General features: G+C 27.6%; 2 protein-coding genes and 1 long non-coding RNA gene across 8 annotated transcripts; 2 read left to right on the top strand and 1 right to left on the bottom strand.

The window, feature by feature from the left end:
• The first annotated feature begins 4569 nt into the window (after positions 1 to 4569).
• Positions 4570 to 8488, top strand: LOC149510864 (uncharacterized). 6 transcript variants are annotated; one of them, XM_089756212.1, is made up of 7 exons: positions 4746 to 4910; positions 5394 to 5486; positions 5582 to 5706; positions 6030 to 6200; positions 6353 to 6472; positions 7076 to 7274; positions 7949 to 8488. In XM_089756212.1, exons 3-6 carry the CDS (start codon positions 5671 to 5673, stop codon positions 7085 to 7087), a joined length of 339 nt encoding a protein of 112 aa, XP_089612338.1. In that variant the 5' UTR covers positions 4746 to 4910; positions 5394 to 5486; positions 5582 to 5670; the 3' UTR covers positions 7088 to 7274; positions 7949 to 8488. The 6 variants fall into 6 exon arrangements, with proteins under 6 accessions (XP_089612343.1, XP_089612340.1, XP_089612341.1 ...); XM_089756216.1 differs by having other exon boundaries at positions 5880 to 6200; XM_089756213.1 differs by having other exon boundaries at positions 7082 to 7274; positions 7949 to 8304.
• A 299-nt stretch (positions 8489 to 8787) lies between these two features.
• On the bottom strand, positions 8788 to 14520 carry LOC111279822 (sulfate transporter 3.1-like). The gene is made up of 12 exons (XM_022866876.2): positions 14094 to 14520; positions 13794 to 14001; positions 13341 to 13512; positions 13158 to 13223; positions 12767 to 12880; positions 12303 to 12419; positions 10496 to 10622; positions 10040 to 10326; positions 9748 to 9938; positions 9486 to 9571; positions 9326 to 9402; positions 8788 to 9231 (listed from the first exon to the last, which is right to left on the bottom strand). The coding sequence occupies exons 1-12, from the start codon at positions 14413 to 14415 to the stop codon at positions 9043 to 9045; spliced, it is 1956 nt and encodes a 651-aa protein (XP_022722611.1). The 5' UTR covers positions 14416 to 14520; the 3' UTR covers positions 8788 to 9042.
• On the top strand, positions 9309 to 9882 carry LOC149510863 (uncharacterized). The gene is made up of 3 exons (XR_016334596.1): positions 9309 to 9444; positions 9531 to 9619; positions 9759 to 9882. It is a non-coding gene; the product is annotated as an uncharacterized LOC149510863 (long non-coding RNA).
• Positions 14521 to 23926: the final 9406 nt, after the last annotated feature.

The raw sequence follows: 23926 nt of genomic DNA, 5'->3' as shown, positions 1-23926 counted from the left end.
AGGAAAAAAAACCAAAAATGATAAAGAAAAAAAGGAAATATGGAGAGTTGGTTGAATGAAAGTCGATCCATGGTTAGATTAAGCTAAAATTTTGTCTACAGGTTCATGATTCAGTGTTTTATATTATGAACTGTGTTCTATACTCTGAACTATGAAAATTGAGTTTGAAGCTCTCTAGGAACAAATTCAACGTGTATTTATTGAGTCACCTATTTGGTGAGATTTTTTAATTGTCTTTCTAGTTATTGATTAGTTCTAGTTTTAGCTAGATGAGAACTTTATAAAGCCCTACAAATAAAAGTGGAGGCTGCATTCTATTTTTGCGATTAGAGTGTGGCATCGAAAAGGAAAAAAAACAAAAAATGATAAAGAAAAAAAGGAAAAATGGAGAGTTGGTTGAATGAAAGTCGATCCATGGTTAGATTAAGCTAAAATTTTGTCTACAGGTTCATGATTCAGTGTTTTATATTATGAACTGTGTTCTGTACTCTGAACTATGAAAATTGAGTTTGAAGCTCTCTAGGAACAAATTCAATGTGTATTTATTGAGTCACCTATTTGGTGAGATTTTTTCAATTGTCTCTCTAGTTATTGATCAGTTCTAGTTTTAGCTAGATGAGAACTTTATAAAGCCCTACAAATAAAAGTGGAGGCTGCATTCTATTTTTGCAATTAGAGTGTGGCATCGAAAAGGAAAAAAAACCAAAAATGATAAAGAAAAAAAGGAAAAATGGAGAGTTGGTTGAATGAAAGTTGATCCATGGTTAGATTAAGCTAAAATTTTGTCTACAGGTTCATGATTCAGTGTTCTATATTATGAACTGTGTTCTATACTCTGAACTATGAAAATTGAGTTTGAAGCTCTCTAGGAACAAATTCAATGTGTATTTATTGAGTCACCTATTTGGTGAGATTTTTTCAATTGTCTCTCTAGTTATTGATCAGTTCTAGTTTTAGCTAGATGAGAACTTTGTATATCCATTATTTGATAGTAATAATTTTTTTGGTGGTCCGTGATTTTTCTCATCTACACTGAAGGATTTTTTACGTAAATCTTGGTGTGTTTTATTTTCCTATTTTGTTAATCGTTGTCTATTTGCTATAGGTTTTATTATGATATATTACTTTTGCGTTGTTGTGTTTGTTGCTTTTGGTCAAACATATTGGACACCCAACAATTGATATCAAAGCTAAAATGTTCGACTTGGATGTAACAAGTATATGATAAGATGCAGTGGTGGATCTTGACATCTAATCTTGGAGGGGCCAATTAAAATTATATATATTTTTATTTGTTATGTTATTTAAATTCGAGAATTAGTGTTAAATACAATATGTGTTCAATAAAAATATATTAATTTTTTTTAAGTTTTTTGTTATTTTTAGATTGCATGTCCAATCTATATTCACATTTATTATATATGTATGTCAAACACAAATAATTAAAAAATATATTCTGATAAATTAATATAATTTATTTGAAGTTTTATCAAATAAAAAATGAAAAATGTCATAAAAATATAAAAAGAGAAGTATTGGCTAATATATATACACACACACACACACACTAGCTTGCTATCCTTGCAATACATGGATTATTTTTATTTTATTTAAATTTAAATTTAAATATAAATAAAAATATAAATTAATATTATTGAATTATGTACATATTCAAAATATATGTAGCATATAAATAATATAATTAAAATATCAAATCATAATAAAATAAAATTTTCTTTTTAAATTCTGCTAAAAGCTATAAGGAATTCTTTGTTTCATAATTGCAGAGTTATTATAAGATTCATATATTATTTTTTAGAAATCTTAGTGAAATCTTCTATGGTTCTGAGGTTTTTTTAAGTTAAGATATAAACAAACTTGAAATTAATATTATTAATGAGACTATCCCTAAATTATTTCTTTTTAATTTTATTTTTTTATGAAAAATAATATCCTGATTTGAAATTATGTTACATGGTTCACAATGAAGATATGAGTTAAGAAATTATTCCTTATTTGAATGTACAATTGGCACATAAGTTTCTATCTAGGGCATATATTTCTATTATATCAATTAATTAGAGCATCATTTTTATTTTATACGAATGAAGAATATTGAATAAATAATTAGTTAAAACATAAAATATATTATTTGATTGAATGAAGAATTTGTAAAAAAACAAAAGGTCTGCAAATAATGTCGGTTAGAATATAAGAACATATGTGTTTTTATAGTTTTTGTAATTTTTTTTAAAAAATATTATAGTTAAAAAACATATTACAATTGATTTGAAAAAAAAATCCTACCTGTTAGAATGAATAGTATGTTTAGTGAAATAGTACTTCATACCTGATTGAGTGAATAGTATGTTTAATGAAATAGTACTTCATACCTGATCGAGTGAATAATATGTTTAATGAAATAATACATATCATAAAAAAATGTTACTTCTTATAGCAAGAATAGATTAATAAAAAGAAAAAGTAAATTAATAATAAGGAAAAATATATTTAGCTTAGTAGGACATTAAGAAAGCTATATAATTAAGAATTACCAACATTTAGGGCTTCCTGAAGTTGTTCTAGTATTTATATATATATATATATTTTCACATTTCCTTTGTGAAATATATGTAAAAAGCTGAAGATAATACAAGAATTATTTATAAAAAAATATTAAAGATATTAAATAATATTTTTAAAAGTTGTTATAAATTTAAATACTCATATTAACTGCAAATAAATTAGAAAAGATAAATTACTTTAAAATTGATTTTAAATTAAGATGAAGTAATATATAGGAGAAACTTTATGTATACGAAAAATTTTCCTGAAGTTGTTTTAGTGTATATATATATTTTTTCATATTTTCTTTGTGAAATATATTTAAAAGCTGAAGATAATATAAAGATTATTTACAAAAAAATATTAAAGACATTAAATAATATTTTTAAAAATTATGATAAATTTAAATACTTATGTTAACTGCAGATATATTGAAAAAGATAAATTACTTTAAAATTAATTTTAAATTAAGATGAGGTGATGTATAAAGAAACTTTCTTGACATTGTTTTGGTATTTATATATTTTTTTCACATTTTTTGTGAAATATATTTAAAAGCTAAAGATAATGCAAAAATTATTTATCAAAAATATTAAAGATATTAAATAATATTTTTAAAAGTTGTGATAAATTTAAATATTCTTGTTAACTCCAGATAAATTGAAAAAATTAAATTACTTTAAAATTAGTTTTAAATTGAATTAAGATGATGTGATGTATAGGAGGAAGAAATTTCATTAAAATTTATATTGGTTTTTTATTAAATTTTAAAATTTTAGATAATTTAATCATTTTTAAAATATACTTTTTATAAATAATTTAAAATTGATAAATATCTTATGTATCATTATAATGAAAAATTTTAAAAATGATCTTACATGTAAAAAAAAAAACTATAAACATAAACATCTACATCAACAATTGCTATTGATAATTATATATGTTATAATATAATTAATATATATATATATATATGTATGTATATGATTTGCTATTTGGTTGAAAAGTTATAATCTTGTCGAGAACAACAAAAACTAAAAAGTTAATTTTTTTCTTTTGAACTTTGCATGAATGTGATTTAATATTTATTATAAATCTATTATTTTTAAGAGTTTATGAATAATGATTATGGATATAATAAATAGACAAATAATAATGTAATTTTAATTTCTCATAAATTACAATTATTAAACTTAAATTAAAAATAAAACATAAAATTAACAAATAATGATTTTAATGTGAGAGTTAATTAAATTAAATTTAAATATATAAAATAATTATAATATATATAATATAATATATATTAAAGGATTGAAGAGCACTAGAAACAATTGTTTATGTAATTACCTTTCAACACGTACTGATATAAAGAAGCACATTATGCTCTCGTATGAAAAAGTGATAAATACTAGGATCAGTGTCCTTTTTTTTTATAATAATAAATTACGAACTTTTTAAAAGTTAAGAAAGTTAAAATTTTATTACCAACAATTGGTTTTATAAGCCGCCAGTTTTTTAAGCTATGATAATTAGGTTCGTTAATAGAAAAAATTGTCTAAATAGCTCCTTATTTGAGATTTGATTATCCCTTAACATTAAAGATTTTACAAAATTTGGGGATGCCAAGGCTCCTTCAGGCTCCAATGAGGCTCGCAAAAATGGAAGTGATGTATTGAGTTAATTAGAGTGTAAATTTGAGGGATAACAAGATAATTTAAATAGTAAAATTGAGTATTATAATCGAGTTTAAAATGTATTAAAAATATTTAAATTTATTTATATTCAAAAATGTGTTATTTGATTTAAAAAAAGATATTAATAAAATTTACTTATATTCAAAATCGAAACTTGATCCAAACTTGAACAACGAAAATTGTTGAAATAAATTCACATAAAAATAAAAAATTTTATATCACTAAAAAATTAAAATTGAGATGTTTATATATATATATATATATATATAAATATATAAAGAATCTAATAACTCAGTAACTTAAAATTTTCAACTGAAATGATGTTCAATGTGTTATAGCTCCGAATCTGACGCATCTCCCCGACGAAGAACCTCCAAACCCGTTAAAAATCAAAATCATCTGTCTACTGTTAAACCTAGAAACGACAAATAAAAATACCGAAAAGAGAGATTAAAATATCACCTATGTTTCATTCTCTGTGTTATTGAAAAGGATGGCAGACGCGGAGGTAGGATCTGGTAAAGGGGGGTCTGAAGAGATGTCATTGAAGGATAAAGGAGATGAATTTTTCAAGGCTGGGAACTACCTCAAAACTGCTGGTCTTTACACTCAGGCCATTAAGCGAGACCTTTCTAATCCTACTCTTTATAGGTAAATTTAATGACTTCAGGTTTGATTAGTTGAGGTTTTGAGACTTTTATCTAAGTTCAATCGGGGGTTGGTTGTAAACTGCTCCCTTACTGTTTGAGTCTTGTTAAATGCTATCCAGGATTAATGTTAAAACCTGCTAACTTATTAGTTAAAGTGGGTTTTCTTCTATTTGCTGGCTGCCCATTGTGTTCCACTTGAAGTTGTTTGATTTTTCTTTTTAGTCTTTCTGTGGTTCAAACGTCATGTCCTTAATATAATTGTTGAGAATCTTGACAATTAAGACATTTATTTTTGTTTTGAAACATATGGTGTTAATCTCGCTTTATTAACCATTTGTTGTGCTATGATAAACTGTGGAAGAAAGCATTTTTTTTTTCCGCGGGGGGTGGGGTGGGGTGGTGTTGGTGGCATGGCCTATGGAGATTGCATTTAGTTAGTCATCAAATTTTAATTATTTAATTTGTGTTTTTGGTATATGTTTAGGGATATTTTCGAAAAGGATGCATATTAGAGGCCATGGAACGATATGATGAAAGTTCCTAGCTCCTTCCTCCAAACCTTGATAAAGAGACAATGGTATTTGTTTTATGCTGCTCATATTTCTAATATTCATTTATTATAAGCTTTAGCTGCCTTCCAAATAGCTTTGCAATGCAACTGACAAAGTGCAGAAGTATCAAGAAAAATTAAGAGGCTTTCCCAGCTTGCAAAAGATAAAAAGTGAGCTCAAGAAGTGCAAAACTTGCTATCCAATGTAGATATGGCAAAAAGCTTGGAAACGCTGAAATCTGAAATGGTGAGTTCATTGAGCCAAGTGTTATGATTTCCACACAATATGCGTGTGTGTGTAATTTACTTGTTTACTTTTTCCTTTATTTTTATGATTATGTATTGCTTGTCCATGTTTGCAATATATTCTATCAAACTAATCTACTCTAACATTTGATCTTGGTTTGATTATGGGTTCAGTTTTCTTTTCTTGATTCTGAATGGTTGTCAGCTAAGATGATTCCAGTAAAATTCTCACCTACTGGTGTAGAGTTTTGATATCATAAGTAGGATTCTTTTCAGTATACCTCTTGACAAAAAAATTGGCCTCTCTTTTTGCAATCTGAAAAGTATGGAGCTGAAGAATGTCAGAACGACATGTTTTCTTTTCTTGTTGAGAAAATGGAAACAGCTGTAAAATCATGGCATGAGACTTCGAAAGTGGATACTAGAGTCTACTTCCTCCTTGATAAGGAGAGGACCCAGACTGAAAAATGTGCTCCAGTTTTCAACATTGGCAAGGTATAAGACTTTTGAAACTACTTAATAAATATTACAACCAAGTCCTAGAAATTGGAATTAAATAGCTATCTATTGTATATTATAACAAAATTAAAAGAAAAAAGGTTCCCAACCATATATAATGAAAATTTGTATCTTCCCTCTTTTGCCAGGCATTTGAATCACCCCACACACACAGCAGTTGTTTTTCATTTCTTAGGCAATATGCTGAAGATTCTTTTGCTGGAGCAGCTTGCTTAGTTGCACCCAAAAATATCATAGCTTATCCACAGGTAACTTTTTCATAATTTTTATAAATTGCTATAGAGACCTAGCTTGTGGACAACCATCGCATGCGGTTGGGTACTCTCAAATGCTACTTTAATTTGCAAAATCTGTCTTTGTTGTTCACCTTTTTCCATTTTCTCCAGCACAAGGAATGTAATGATGGTATAGTAATTTTTCTAAAGGTTGTATAATAATTTAGATAAACTAACAAATTTTAAGTCGGTACAGTTGGTTGAAGACTTGAAGTGCTGGAGATCTTGGCTATCTATCTATCTATAATGAAAAGAAAAAGAGTAATAGTTCTGATTATTATTCATTGCAGTTTATAATCTTTAAAAATTATGGCTAATTGTTCAAGCTAAGTATATGTCTTTTTTTTTACATTATGTTTCATCTTCTATTTGTTCTTCATGGAATAGATTAGTGCTTCTTGATTTTGTGAAGTTTTAGTCATTTCTTTTAACAGTAGTGAGGCAGCTTAGGGCTGATTCACAATTTATTGCTCAGTTAACAAATCCTAACCTTTGATCTACCAACTGATCTAAGTTATGCTTGAAGGATCTAATCACATAAGTTTATTTAATGGTTTATTCGGTGCATGGTACAAGATTCAGGGCTAGAAGCACCTTTGATTCAATGCCATCTTTGCTGGTTTACAAGGGTCTTGGGTCAAGGGTCGAGGGTCAAGGCTCAAGGAAGTGGAGACATGGGCAACATGATGGGTTTTTTTGTTCAATTTGAGTCACCACTCTTATGAAAACTATGGTTTATTTCAAGTTCCAATGAGGTGGGGAAGACGTTATGCAGGTTCTTTCTCTCTCTGTCTCTCTCTCTTTATGCATGCGTACAATCTCATTCATAATAAAGGTATGGCTGATCAATGCAACTTTAGAATTTTAAATTGCTAAAATTACCATTACAGTTGAAATATGTCTTGTTACTTGTGGTATGAGCATGTTCCCCTGAAATTGTGGTGGGAGAATTCGTTCTCTCCAATATCTGCCAATCTGTTAAAAGAAGAGACAGTACATTAGCTGGCTTGTCAATTTTCATGCATTTTGCTTCCCTGGCAGCATGTTATTTGAACAATTTGCTCCCTTATGGAACTTTTACATTGATTCTGCACTATATTTTGCATACCCCATGAGTTAGGGATGGGCAAAGAGATGTTCTATGGTGGTAGATAAATTTAAAAACTCATGTATTTGCATAAATAGGTTTATTTTTATCTGACGAAATGGTAGAGAGTGATTGTATTGGTTTCCTTTTACATCAGTCTTAATCTTTTAGTTTGGATTGCTACTTTTCAAAAGTCTCAAATGGAAAATCAGTGTGCTTGATCTGTTCTATTTGATCCTAATGCTTCAACAATATATTAGATATGATTTGGTAAAAATTTATTATATGAAAGTGATTACTCCTTTACTGAAATTTTACTTATTTGTAAACAATTTGAGCCTGAACGCCTTCGTATATTCCAGGGATCCAGAGGTTCTAGATATAGGTGCACATGAAGTGCTTCCATGCCTATTCAAAGAAAAGCTGTCCCATTCTTCAAGAGTTTGTCTTTGGCTGAAGGAATTAGCATAGCTAGTGGACTTGATTGGAAGGTTCACATATTCAGAAAAGAACTGACAGCATAGTGTGCTTCTTTGTTGCTTTGAGCTGGATATGAATTTCTTTTTAGGTGTGAAAATTTGCAACTAGGTGCTTTTCAAAGTCACATAGCATTCATATTCTTGATTTTGAAAATTTTTAAAGAAGTTTACAGGTCTCTTTGACTCAATGCATTTTATGGGTGAAATTGTGTTATAATATTTGGTTTTCAACAGTTACAGCGCTTGGGCAGTTTTATGCTTGATTCTGGTTCCATACTCCTGGTACATGTTGGAATAACAACAAAGCTAGTTGGTGTAGATCATATTATTTTGTGTAGTAATTATATCTAGGAGGTGATCAAGAAGGGCTACTGTAGTTTTGACTCGTTTCCTACTGATTTACGCATCAATTTCTTTAGCTCATTTATCTCCTGCTGCTTACCTTTTACATTGCATTATTATTGTAAACTATAATAATCCATTTACGCTTGTATGTTCTGTTGTCAACTTCTTTAGCTTTTAATCTTGTTTCTGAGGTCTGGCCTGGTCGTAAACCTGCTTGAACCATATATGAAGGTGATCTATGAATCTGTATGTTCATGATTGTTAGGACCATAGTAGTTTGTGCATAATGTCAGATGCGTAGGAGTTGAGTGAGAACAGGAACAATGATATGATATCTTGTTCTAGCACAAGATGAGAATTTACTCCTGTTTTCCAAATTTAACTGTTTAAGTGTTATTGCTTTGATTCCAGTAGTAAACATTAGTTAAGCAGAGAAGGATCGCACTAGGATCTTGGTTTTGGTGAGAATTACATATCATATTTCATGTATAATATTACAAAGCTTATGCTCAAGCACTTCTTCAAAAATTTCTTCTCTTTTCCTCTTCTTCATCAACCAAAAAAGGTGGATGATAGCAGCAAAGATCTGTTTAGTTAGCATTGAGAAGTTCATTCTTCTAATTGATTAAATATTAGACATTGTTATCTAGTGCATTATAGTCAACTGCAACAGGATTCGACTTGCATGTGTGTAGCATGAAATTACAAGCTGCAACAGCCTCTCCTACTGTCAGGTAGATCCATTCTTGACCGATCTTGTCGATGAGTTTGGACTTGTCTAGCTTCTTTATCACCTCACTTTGTGGATTGGCTAATGCAAGCTGAAATCAATGACAATACATGTCATTTAAGCTAACAAACTTATAAGTGAGAAGAACTCTAAAACTGAAATTTGTTGCAGAAAAAAGTTTACACCTTTAAGTCTCTTCTATCAACATTCTTCTTGACTTCTTCAAGCATGCTGATCCCACTCGTATCAATGCTTGCTACGGCTGTAAAATTTTTTGCTTGATTGTTAGAAGTAATAGTTATATGTAAGTTCTTGTTTTTCTTATGTTTTTGTGACTTCACTTACCACTCAAATCTAATATGACACAGTGTAAGCTTGTTTCTCCTGCAGATTTTAACCTGTCTTCCTCTTCATAAATCAATCTCGAGATCCTGAAAAAAGGATAGTGGCAAGATGAATTATATAGAAAATAATTACAGGTGTTAGGATTTAAATATTAAATTTATTGGATCTTTTTAAGAATAAGTGTATAAATCGAGTTAAGTTGTGTTCATAATCATCTTACCTTCCTAACCACGCTAGGTAGCTTATGAAAGTTTTTGCTTACCTTTCTCTTAGATAGCTTGCATTGGCAAAGTAAACAGGCGCATCTATCTGAAGTATGAGAATCCCTGGAACATTGTTCGCAATCGGGTATTGATCCATACTTCTAAAGATACCAGAGTTTGGAAGATTGCCTAGAACAATTGTTTTAGGCCTCGCCACAAATAGAAGAATCCGTAGCAAGGAAACGGTGATCTGCAGTGGTAATAGAAGTTGCATAAATGATTTTATGTAACTTATAATTGCTGATATATGCATGGTTTGGTTTTAAAATTGCAATATTTAACTATACTTACCGCAATGACTAAACCAGTCTCAACACTGCCAAGGACAACGCCAAGATATGCCCCCCAGCAGATGAAAAAGTCAAATTTGTCAATTTTCCAAAGGTGGAGAGCAGCTTCATAGTCAAGAAGGCCAAGCATGGCAGTTGTAATTATGGAGGAAAGCACCACAAGAGGAGTGTAACGGAACAATGGTGTTAGAAATAACAATGTGAACATCACTGCTGTTGCCATGACAATGTTGGAGACTGCACTTTTGCTTCCCGCATTGAAGTTCACTGCGGTTCTAGAAAATGGTCCTGAAACAACAGATCAAAATTTTATGCAAAAGTACTTATGGGTATTTGTAGTACTAGGAGCATTTTTTCATGGGTCAAAGGGGTTAAGGGGATCAGGCCTTGTTTTAGATTTTTAAATGGCTAAACCTCGTTTAGCCCAATTTAAAGTCAAACAGGGCATGATCAGTACCTGCATTCAAGAAACAAGAAGCGCAAGAGCCAGCAATGTTCATCATCCCAAAGGCTATCATCTCCTTATTTCCATCAATGTGGTAGTTCTTGAACATGGCAAAGGTTCTCCCCACTGCAATTCCTTCCTGTATAACATTTATCACAACCAACCTCAAAATTAACACTCGAATTTGAACATTTTTATCCAACTGTTATGAACAAAATTACTTGTTATTTTCGAAGTTATAGGATTAGGTGTATGACACAATAATATCTTCACAAAGCCAAACATTTGGACCCCGCTAAATAAAAATAATTGACATATCTTTAGATAAGTCAATCTAATATATATTATATAACAATATACATAAAGAAGTTTGCAACATATATATTTACGTAGACAACTCTCTTAAATGACACATAGGATAGCTTTTTTAAAAAAATGAGATAGTTTTTTATAATTACAAATTAGATAATTTTAAATTTATTCAAATTATAATTGAAAATCAAATCAATTTAGAGATTTATATTCTAAAATTAAAAATATGAAATATGGATTTTAATTTTTTAATAAATAATTTTAGTTGTTTACCAAATAACTTTATTTAATTATCAAAATCTTTCAAATATGTTTAAAAATTACAAAGATTAAGTTTAACCAAATCTTTCAACCATCTTTTTCATCTTGATTTAAAAATTTTGATTTAAAAAATTATCTTTTTAAAAAAATTATGTAAGACATTAAAAATTCAAGTAATTTTATGTAAGATTTCGAAAATTCAAAAAATTTTCATCTTAAATCTTTAAATAATAAGATAATCAAAATGATTATATCCAATTGAATTTCAATTATCAAATTTCTATTTCAAATAAATGCAAAAAATTTAATATTATCTTTATCACTTATTATATTCATTTTAAATTTTAAAAATGATCTATTTAATCTTTATTGCCACTAAAGAATTCTCTTATAAATTTAAGACTACAAATGTAATGTGTTATATAACAATTTTTTTTATTTTTTCAGTAACTTTTTTTAATGTATATTCTATTACAATTGCAATTTTTTTTTGTTTTTAAATTTTTTCTAAGATATATTTTATTGTTATTATAGATTCATTCTTATGAAAAATAATATTTTTCAATTTATTTTTTCTTTTTTCATATATTTTCTAACATTTTTCATATTTTTGTATAATAATTTAGTCAAGATTACTCAAGTGAAAAATGTGTTAATACTTCTTTTATTATTTAATTTAATTTATCATTCAATAATATATATTTTTATTTTTTTAAAAAAAGACATAATTTATTTTTATTTGATATAATTTTACAAGTGTATAAATATTATTATAAACAAAAATATACAAAGGAAAGACATAATTTTTTTTTGTTGTTTTCAAAAAATTTATTTTTTAATGATAAGTCAATATATATAAATTTTATATATGTTATGAGTTTTAAATATTTAAATATAATTTTGAAAAGAAACCAATATATATATATATATATTCATATTAAATAAATAAAATTATTTCGTGTATTATTGTAATCTACTTATTTCATAATTTGATATTTAAATTTTAATATTTATAATTATTTTTCCTTGATTTTTGAAGTGAAGTAAATGATGACGAGCCCTTGTCAAGTTGGAATGTAGGGAAGCATAATGTTAGTGACAAAACTGAGGTGTTAAAAAAGGTTGAGGATGAAGCTGACAGTGATGAGGTTTATTGGCAGGATATTTAATTTTTAATTTCAATAATTAATTTTTAATTTTTGATAAGTTTAAATACATAAAAAAGTAGGATGATGAGATTACTCACAGCAAGTCCAATGACACCAATGACGATTCCTGTTTTGGTTGCTGCCATCAAATGGGGTGACCCAAACGCTAGCTCTGACAGAGACGGTGGATTCAACCCTTTCTTCAGATGCCCAATCTAAAGAGAAAACCGACAAAAATTTCATAAATATGATTTATCATATCATAAAAACCCATCTCATCAGCCTGCAGAGATTTCCTGCAGCTACATAATTTTCTGTGGCAAGAGATTTTGATTTTTGCTTGACAATTTGTAGTCGAGTTCAAAACTCTTAGGTTTTTTCATGGAATTTAGTTGATAACTACTCTTTCCAGTGTTGCTGTGATGATGAAAAGAGTAGCACGCATTAAAAAATAGATGAAAATGGGCTTTTTAACTTTTATTAGATATTTGGGACCAATATACATAATTAAGCATTTAAAAATATTAATCTAGAGAGGGAAAAAGACAAAGAGAGTACTGACCACTTGAACGCCATGTTTTTCTGCATGCGTCAGATAAACAAGAAGGCTTCCCAGAATAACAGAAATGAGCGGTGCTATGGCGTTTATCCAAAAGAATGCTGGCTTTCTCTTGCTCTACATGGAATCCAACGTTTATGTATAAATTTTTTAATCCCAAAATGAAAACAACTAATAAAAATTGATAGAATTTTATATATACACTACAAGAAAGAAGGGACGAAATTTTTGGCTAATAAAACCTTTGATTTCGTCCATAATTTTTCGTTGCCGAAAACTTGTTTTCCTGTAATTATATATATTATATTTATCATTTTATAAATATGTAAATAAGTATATACTCTTGATATTATATGTCTATGATATAAATAAAAGAGGGTAATGATTAACTCACAAAGTATCTTGTCAAGAGAAGGAAGAAAAGGAAACAACAGCCTAGAACAGCACTCTCCCATCTCCACTGCAACCACCACAAATACAATTAACACCTTAACTATTTCAATATTTACAGTAACATATACACAACTAATATTAAAAAAAAGGTCATTAGGCAAAAATCAAGGAAATGGTTGTAAACCTGGTGAATTTGGCCGAAAACTGAGCGCATGACGGATACAAGATCAGTCTTATGAGTGAAATGGACTAAACCAAGCATCCCTTTCAATTGCTGTAAACACACAATCGTGGCTGCTCCACCCATAAATCCCACTATGGTTGCATGTGATAGAAAATCCACTATAAATCCAAGTCTACAATATTTTAACAAGCAAGAAATTTATCAGCTTGTTTTGGAAAACTATTTACCTATTTTTTTTCAGTTTTTTTTTTTCTTTTCTTTTTACATAGGAAGCCATAACCTAGAGACAGGAGAAAGAGTTGCAGGTACTTTGATTTGAACCCCTGGATGTCATTTTTAATGTTAGCTGCATGAAACTGAGCCAAACTTTGGATTCTTTTTTCTTCGGTCTTTGTCCTTAACTAACCGTTTAATTAAAATTTAGGCAAAAAGACAAATTGTAAACTCTTTTACCTTAAGATGCCAAGGGCAGCTTGGAACACTCCAGCAAAGAAAGTAGCCGTGAAGACTAGCTGAACATATTGCTTGGGGTTCTCAGTAGGGCTAACCTCCTTGCCAAGCATTGAAGATACTAGAAGTGATGCCACAGCTATAGTCCCCACTGCCAAATCTTTAGAGCTCCCCAACATGGCATAGATCAGCGGCGGAACAAAGCTTGAATCTGCTTTCCAGGTTCATGATTTCAGATTTTAAGCTAGATAAAGTAAATGATTATTCATTAACAAAGAAAAAAAAGGAAAAAAATGAACTTACAAAGTCCAATAATGGGTGGTATGCTAGCCAAACTTGCGTAGCTTATCCCTTGAGGAACTGCAAGACTGGCAATAGTGATACCAGCAATCAAATCAGCCTTAAAGAAATCGAAAGTGTAACGAGGAGCCCATTCCAGGATTGGTACAAAGTATTGAAATCCTAGCAAAAACTTCCTGGAAGTAGGCTGATTCTTGAACTGTCTAAAAGGGTCATCAGGGAAGAAAGTCTCCTTGAGACTTGTTTGTAAAGACTTGAGAAATGGTTTCGAAGGAGGAACCGGCACCCGACGTGGGCACTGGCCATAATCTCCGGTTGTTTCCATTTCAATAAAACTAAGTTGGTATTGCTGCAAATCAGAGCGGCTTTGGAGATATTAATGTCAGACTTACGAGTTGTTGCAACCTAGAATGCTAGTTCTGGTTTGTTGTAATGAAACTGACCAGGGACAGCATTTTATAAGGTGGTGGAGTGATATCTAAGTGCTTTAAGGGACCCACACGTCAATGACACATGGCATGGTGTAAAAATTCTTGACCGTCTTAAATCTTTTAAAGATTTGCTTAGGATACTGTATCGTAGTTTATTTATTTTATGATTAATACATATAAAATATAAAATTTATTATATCATAATTTGTATAACATATCAAATATAAAATATATATTTTAATTTTTATCAAATTTAAATAATTTTTATTAAAATTTTAAATTATCTAACTTTTATATTTCTTTAATATAAAATATAAAAATTATATATTATAATTTATATGACACATCAAATATAAAATATATTTTTTATTTTCATCAAAGTTATAAAATTTTATTAAAATTTTAAATTATTAAAATTTTTTTATTTATATCGTATTATCGAATCCAACAAGACCTAATTGCCAAATCTTGACAGCTTCAAGGCATGGTTCATTCTGATGCGATGCAGGTTTCGCCCACCACACGTGGTGGTTCAATGATGGAGTGGGACAATGCGACCGAAGAATTTCAGGAAGATGCGCGAAATTTTGCGTTATTAGCACTTTTTTAGTTAGAACTAAATAAAATATTGGTGTTCCACAATGATATTATTGAGGGTCATATGGCCCCCAATTTCTTCAATGGGATTAATAGCTGGTTGCTTCTGCAAAGCAGTAGCATTCTAAATTCCTTAGTTTTGTAACAAACAACACCTAATATGTTGTCTATTTCTTGTGATAATTGAGATCTTGGAAATACTAAAAATCCATTTCACATGGACACGTTTCAAAATTATCACCAACGAAAAGTCAAGCACATTTAAAATTTAATTAAATTAGTTTATACAATTAAAAGATTATATTTAATAAGCTTAATTTGAATTCAAATGAAAAAAAATTATATATTAATTATTGAATCAAATATTTAAATATTTTTCATTTAATTAATAACTTTACATTATATATTTTATCATAAGATTGTACTATTCATTATTTATAATAAATCATAATAATTATTTTATGATAACTTGTCATTTTTGTTTAAATTAATTCATATCACATATAATAAGATGTTAATCTTGTATTAAGATATTGTGAAAATTTATTATAACATATGTATATAAAAATTTAAATTTAAATTTATGAGATTTTTATAAAAAAAAATCATAAAGCGAATAATATTATAAAATTGGATGCCAATATTATCCGTACAGATAAAAGAAAATCTTTGTTGTTCTTAAGAGTGCCAACAGCATTTGACGATTTGATGAGTACTGCAGTTGACGTACAGTCTCAATCAAACGTTTTATTTTCCCTAAAGATGGAAACGTTGGCCGCATCGTTAAAGTTATCGCACGTGCCGGCAAAATAATAGGCTAAAACTGACAAAAAATAGAGAATATCTCTCCTTGGTGTCGTCTCATTTTCTTTACTACCTCGTCAAAATAATGCTCGAACCATTAAAATCACATGCTTCTAATTACTACTTCTAATGACTAAGCATCCACCACTATTTTACAAGGATATCAATATATCGAAAATTTAATTTTTTATTTGAATAAAAAAATGAGTATTAAAATTTGAAATTAAAGATATGAATAAGTATAATTTTAAAATTTTTATTAGAGATAAAACGAGTAATATAATATTTGTTTTGTACTTGAATTTATATCTTATATATTTATATATATTTAGTAAATATATTTTTTATTAAATAATACATATTTTTATTTTAAATTAATTAGAATTAATATTTTTATTTAAAATATATATTTATAAAAAACTATATAAATGTGTAAAATTAAAATAAAAACTAAAAAAATATTTTTATTTTTATTTTTTTAAAAAACTATATGTATAGAGATTATCTGTACTCATTAAATATTTTCAGGATAAAGATAAAAAATGAATTTAAAATACTTATTCAATATGAGTAAAGGGATGTGTATAATATAAAAATTCCAGAATGAAATAGAGAATATTTTACCCATCTCATACAATACCTACTAACATCTATGTTATTTTTCCTTTAATCACGAATTTAAAATTTTTTTAGAATGTTTATTTATAATACATATAAAAAATTATCGATAAATTTATCATTTTTATTGATAAAACATATATTCATAAAAAAAATTTGTGACTGTCCAAAGGTTTTTTTTTTAAAATTTTTTAAGATGTTCATGAATACCATATTAGGGATGCTAATGGGTAAGGTATGAGGTGAGTAAGTCATTCCATATCCCCATCCCTATTCCCAAATTTTTATATTATCCCTATTTTGTACCTATATCCAATGAGTATTTTAAATCTATCTCAATTGTTATGTTCGTGGATATTTAATGAGTATACGTAATCATTATATCCTTAGTTTTTATAAAAAATAAAAATAAAAATATATTTTTTAGTTTTTTTTTTATTTTTACCTTTCATAGTTATGAAATTTTATAAATAAATATATATTAATCTCCATTTTAAATAGAAATATATTAGTTCTAATTAATTTTAAATAATAATTTATATTATTTAATAAAAAATCTATTTACTAAATATATATAGTTATATATATAATATGAGTACATATATAGAACGGTTACCATATTATTCATCTTCATTTTTATATCTAATAAAAAATTTAAAATTATATGTATATCTATTTTCATAAATATAATACCCATCTTATTCTCATTTGAATAAAAAATTAGATTCTCCATTAAATATATAAAATTGACATTCTTAACCCTATCCAATAACATCACTTAATGGCAACAAGAAATTTCGGGAGGAGGATAATGTATTAACTACAAAACTCCATTTGGTAAGAAGTCTTGGGTCGAACATCCGTGGTTCCTCATTCAACCTACTCAAATTGTAAACCCTTTGGCAAGGGGAGACGAGAAACTGGATATCTACACCTCGACCTAGAGCTAGAGGCTCTTGAATATATATTTTTTTTATGTGCCAAAAAAATATACCAATACTTTTCAACTTATTTAGGGCTTATTTCGATAGGAGTTTGACAAAATTTTTAAAGTTTGGATCCGGTGCGAGATGAAATATTCTTTAATTAATAAAAATTATTTTTAATTTTATTTTAATATATATATTTAAAAACATTAAAATATTAATATAATATTTTAATATTTTAATTTTTTGAATAGTATCATATTTATTTGATTCTATCAAATGAGGTCGGGCCAAAAGTAAAAATTATGAGACATCGAGTCATGAATACCTTTAATTTAATCAACTACATATTTACTTTTGAATTTGGAAAAGTTACTATATCTCCATTAGGTTTAATTTTAATTTGACTCATGAATACTTTTAATTTAATCAACTACATATTAGGTTTAATCAAATGATTTATCAAGAATTATTTCCACAGGTCGTAAAAGTTGACAATTAGTTTTGGAGTCATTAAAGAAAGGACATTAAGTGTTTGGCTAGACTAAATTTATTAGTGCATTTGGCTTGTTGCTGTGCCTTATTTAGACTAATCAAAACTTTTATCTCCATCAATAATGGTTGCCTGTAAATCAGCAAAATAGATAGTAATTATAGTTATTAGAAATTAACTGTATATACCATCGATAATTTTATGTACATCTGATGAATTTCTGTTTGAAGACAATGGTAGGAATAAATCATTAAAACAAAAGGAGTCTTTATAACATAACAAGAATTGAAAATCAAAACTCTTTACTGGAGAATACTTTTTTTTGTTTCCTATTCAAAAACCCCCTTAAAACTACTCAAGCAGTACAAACTCTGGGCCATGTCAAGTTAGGTGATAAAAAAAATTGGAAACAGACAAAGAGACTCTTGAATTCGAATACAAGAGACTTGTGAATTCGAATACAAAGTTTCAAAAATATCTCATAATTTATTTTGGTATATAAACTATTGGAAAAGAGTAAAACTTTTAAAAAGTGACATACAATACATTTAAAATTTAAATTCCAACTTTTATAATCCTTTTTTTCTTTATTTTTTTATTCTCAGAATGTTATCCTCCCTTTTATAAAAAATTAAGACCAATTAAATGAAAAAACAAGTTTTCATCAATGGTTCCATATCAATTCCCACTTTCCTGACCAAGGAAAAAAATTTTATGTGGAGAATTGTTACTGCAGAGAGAGTAGCCTTTTTTGGAATATTTCTCTCTCTCTCTCTCTCTCTCTCTCCATGCGCAGTCAAAATGCTGTAAGTCAAAGGCTAGCAGCAAGCTCCGAGTGTGTTTCATGTGGGCAAAGATGATGGCAAAGCAGGAATTTTATGGTTGGCATTTGGCTAAAGTAACTCATGGCTTTTTAAAAGGAGGCAAAGGGTAAGTATAACTAGTCAGATACTTCCATCCCCTTTCTTTCCATTATCTTTTCTTCTAGACAATCATTAAAGGGTGTGATGATTTCAAATTCCAATGACCATTTCATTGCTCCTTGTCTTTTCCCACTTTAACCTAAGTTGCATTTATAGTGCTCGTTGTCCTTGGATCTGTTATTGAAATTAACACGTGAAAGTTACAAATTTAAAATAATCTATATACATAATATTTTTTCTAAACATGTAAGTATAAAGGTATGAGAATTTAAGAGTATATTAAAATTTTTTTTAAAAAATAAGTAAATAATGTAACATGGTAATGCCAATTATTGGTTTTTTGTCATGATTAAAATGTCATTTTCTCCCTTTTTTATTTTTCAAAACCAAATTTATTAAGTCCATAAAATCAAGTTTCTATGGGACCCCAATTCAACGCTATATATGCATTAGAGATACTCATAACGAAATCTTTTAGCCACTACTCATGGAATCATATGTAGTATAAATTGGATCCCAATATTTTATTATAGCCAAGGTATTCATCTAGTGAATTCCACTATTAAAGTGGTTCAATTGGTTTTAAGTTTTATATTTAATATGATATTGGAGTCATATTTTTTTTCTGTTACCCTTTTCAAATTTATATCGTGATAAGCTTCTTTCATCTCTGCTTATACATGATAATGGCTTGTTAAAAGAGATTATCTTATAACTAATAAATTTTTAATTTTTCAAAAATATATAATCAAGTTAGACCCATGTACTTACAGTTAATTGATTTTAAGTTAGATACTTAACACTTGTATCTTACTTTTTTTCATATTTTTTTTCTTATTTTAACATTTCAAGGGTCTATTTGGTGCCAACCTTAGTGTGATAAAGTGGGGAATTCTTTCGTCCTCACTGCTCTTCCTACTTTTCACTAGATTCATGCGTCACACCGTTGTGCCAAATAGTACCTAAGTCTATATTCTTGATAGATTATTTAACAAAAATACATTTTCGTATTCTTGATATATATTTTGTATTTAAGATTGTAAGAACTTGACTATTAATTAAGGAAATTCGTGTAAAAAATACAAAGAGTATTGTGTGAAGAAAGATATATAAATTTAATTTATTAATTTCAAACAAATTCACCAATGAACGAAAAATGAAGTCCTTTTCTGACTATACCAAAGCTCTCTCCCCAACTACACCTAAGCTATGTTGAAGTGGTACAATTGTAAAATCCAATTAATTAATTTGTAAGGACATATTGGTATTTGCTTGATATTCTATGAAAGGATTTTTGTCTAAATCTAATGATTATCCGGTGTTCGTTTTTCAACATACCTTGACAACGCTAATAAAATCTTGAATTAGTGGCAAGGAGGAGATCCTAAAATTCTTAAATTCTAGGTTTAAGCATATTGTGTGTGGTTTGATTTAATTTTATGTTGAATTTGTCTAATTAAGTTTTAATTTGTTGATTGGATTATTTATTTGATTATTGAATAATATTATACTTGGTTATGATTATAACTTCTTTGATACTTATAATTTTAAAAAAAAAAAACACACACACTCACTCACACACACACATTGCCAACAAATACTGGTGAAAATACCTTAACAAATTGATATTGTAATAGTTTGAATCCCCCTCCCCTAGTCCCCTTCCCCCAAAAAATAAAATAATTAAAACATTATTGTTGGACTGTGCCCTGTCCTATAATGCAAATAGATATAATTAATTGATTCTTCATTCTTTTTGGATGAAAGCTAATATAAAATTAAGACTATAATATAGCTAAATCTTGATTATGGAAACCAACAATGATACCCGCAAAGAAATTATTACCTCAATTATTTACATAAAATGGTTTCTTACAAACTTAATTAAGAGTTAGATAAGCCTGATAATTTGACTAATTTAAAGAAATAATGTATTGAACAAAACTCAAAAACCCTTTGTCGCTTAAAAAAAGTTTAATTAAGAGTTTAAAGATGTATATGATACAAAAAGATTCATGATCCTTAGAAATGCTTAAAAAGTAGGTTTATTTCTTAAATAGAAAGAAATCTGCATTTTCAGCTCATGTTTGAAAAAAAGATGCTCGTGACAATTTTGAAAAACAATTGAAAGCTAAGATAGTAAAGGGAGTTTAGCTCATTTTCATTAAATTTTTCAATAAATAATTAGGGTTGAAAATCATATCATGGTAATGATTAAATTCCCTATGGCAATACGGATTTGGGAATTGTGAGTCCCAAAAGATGGCATAAGGTAAAGCTGCCTCAGTTGAAACCTTCAACTCCATTCCTTTTCTTATTTTTCTTCTTCCACTACATTTCCACTACGATTCATATGGGAAAGTGTCTTATTTTTATAATAATTTATGATAATAGTAAACGATAGTGATAACCATATCTCAATCCAAATTCCAAATATATGGAAAAATTGATTATTTAGTACAATAAAGTAGTATTGGTATCATTTTTAAAATTATCATGGTAATTTAATCATCAAGATAATTTTATTATTACGGTGATTTTATCACTCATGATTTAAAATTATCTTATTTGATTAATAATTATTAATTTTTAAAAATTAAAGATTATTGCTTGTGATGTTACAAAAAACCAAACATATTTTGTTTGAAAATATTAAAATAATCATATAGTAATAGTTACGCAACTTAATAATTTAAACGTTGTTTAATATAACAATTTGCAAATTAAAAAAACAATTTGTAAAATATTAATAATATTTTAATAATTTCATAATAAGATACAATTAAATTATTAAATTAACAAATATATTTATTAATAAGTAAACTAACTTTTATAAAATAAATTATGTAAAAAAATCAAAAGTAGAAAATAAAACTAAATCTATTAAAATTAATAAAAGAAAAATAAAAATGATATTATATATAATATTTAAAAAGCAAAAAAATGCAGCAAATATTTGAAATTGGTACAATGAATATTATTTGAAAAAGGTAAAAAATTATAATATTAAATAATTACAACTTTGAGAAGAAACAAAATTTTTAAGTTACACATTAAATAAATAATATTGACTATAATTAATTTTACAATAAACTTCATTTCTTTAATAAAAGTTTCTTACCTTTTTAGATGAGAATTAAATTATCTTCCAACACAGTTATCTTAAATCACCGCCATATAAAATGACCAAATTCTTATCAAATATGATGATCTAATTATTAAGTGTAAATCACCATAATTTTTAAAGTGCTGATTTCATACCAAACATCACCTAAAACAAAGAATAGCACTAATTACTAAATACTAATTATGATTGGTATTGTTTTTTTAAAGGAATGAAAGGCTATATAAAATAATCTTCTTTTACAAAAAAAATTTATAATGTTATCTTCCAAACAATTTAATTCCTAATAATCACATTTCACTACAAGAAATGTGACATATAGTGATGCTAAAAAAAATTTCGGTAAAACCTAAAAATCCATCAATATAGCATTATAAACCCTATACCTATGGTTAAAAAGTGTATTCTGGTGAATTTTTAACCATCGGTATATCCCTTGTTGGTATAAACATATAATGACGGTTTTTAAGGTATCAAAATAGCTTACAAATATATACTAATGGTTCAAGACCTTCAGTAAATGTATATCTATTGGTATAGCATCTGTTTGTGTTCTACCGTTATATCTTTTAGCGACGGTTAATAATCATTAGTATAGACTTATGTTTTAATTTTTCTTACCAATACCAATGATTAATGTTCGTCAGCATAGACTTTCCTTATATTAACGCTTAATGCCTGTTAGTATAGATTTGTAGGTTTTAATTTTCTCACCTATATCGACGGCTGTGCCCATTAGTATAGACTTATATGTTTTGGTTTTTTTGACCTTTACCAACGGTTAACGCCTGTCAGTATAGACTTATAATTTTTCTTACCTATACTGATACTTAGCATCCGTCAGTATAGATTTGTATTTTTTAATTTTCTTACCTTTATTGATTGTTAGAGATTGTCAATATAGAATTGTATGCTTTAATTTTTTTACCTTTATCGATGGTTTGAGATTGTCAGTGTAGATTATATGTATTAATTTTTTTATTATATTTTGGTTACTGTTAATATCGCCTAAAATATTCCAACGATCAAGTGTGTCAGTATAAATGTTAAGACATTGGTAAAATTTTTTAAAAATTATATTTTCAATTTTTAACATTAATTTATTTATAATCATAATATGATATGTTTTCATATAAATGAAAAAAAAAGTAAAAGATATTTAATAACATTAAAGCTATAATTAAATTATTTATAATCCACAAACTTAGTATAGGTGAAAAACTAAAGTCATTGTACCAAGTTTGATAAAACAAACATAGATAAAACAAACATAGATCAAGAGTGACACCATTTTACCCTAAAAAATACAATCATAAGTTTACACCACCAGATACCTAAAGACCTTTTGATCACCTTAAAACTTCAATAGAACTCTAAGCAAGATAATATTAAAAAAATATGTAAACAAACAAACAATTGCAAAACCATCTCAATATGAAAAAACATACATGCACCTATAATAAGCTCTTTCCAAAACCAAAATATTTTAATTCATATAAAATATCACAAGTCCTGAAAAAGTCAACAAGTGTATCTACATCATATAACTAACAAGCTCAATAAACCCAGCTCACTAATAGTATTCATTATACCAATCAAGCATCACAAAACACAATATCCTTATTTCAACAAAGTGCATAACATCTAAAACAAAAACCAAATACCCCTACAAACAAATCGCTTCGAGTAAATAAGCAACTTCTTCAAATAAATGATCCCATCATAGATTTCTACAAAGAAGCATTTGTGTAATATAAAAAAAATCCAATTAAAATTATGGTAAATTATCTTATATATACAAAAGGTAAAAAAGTAATCATCCATTCATATACCAATAAAAATAATTTTATAAACATCTTATTCATTCATATATATAGAAGGTAATCATTCATTTATATACCAGCAAAAATAATTTTATGA

This window comes from Durio zibethinus, chromosome 27, assembly GCF_047325235.1.
Source record: "Durio zibethinus cultivar Kanyao isolate XHJ-2024 chromosome 27, ASM4732523v1, whole genome shotgun sequence".
Classification (NCBI taxonomy): domain Eukaryota; kingdom Viridiplantae; phylum Streptophyta; class Magnoliopsida; order Malvales; family Malvaceae; genus Durio; species Durio zibethinus.
Note: the sequence above shows the minus strand (reverse complement) of the source record. Positions and strands in the feature narration are given on the sequence as shown.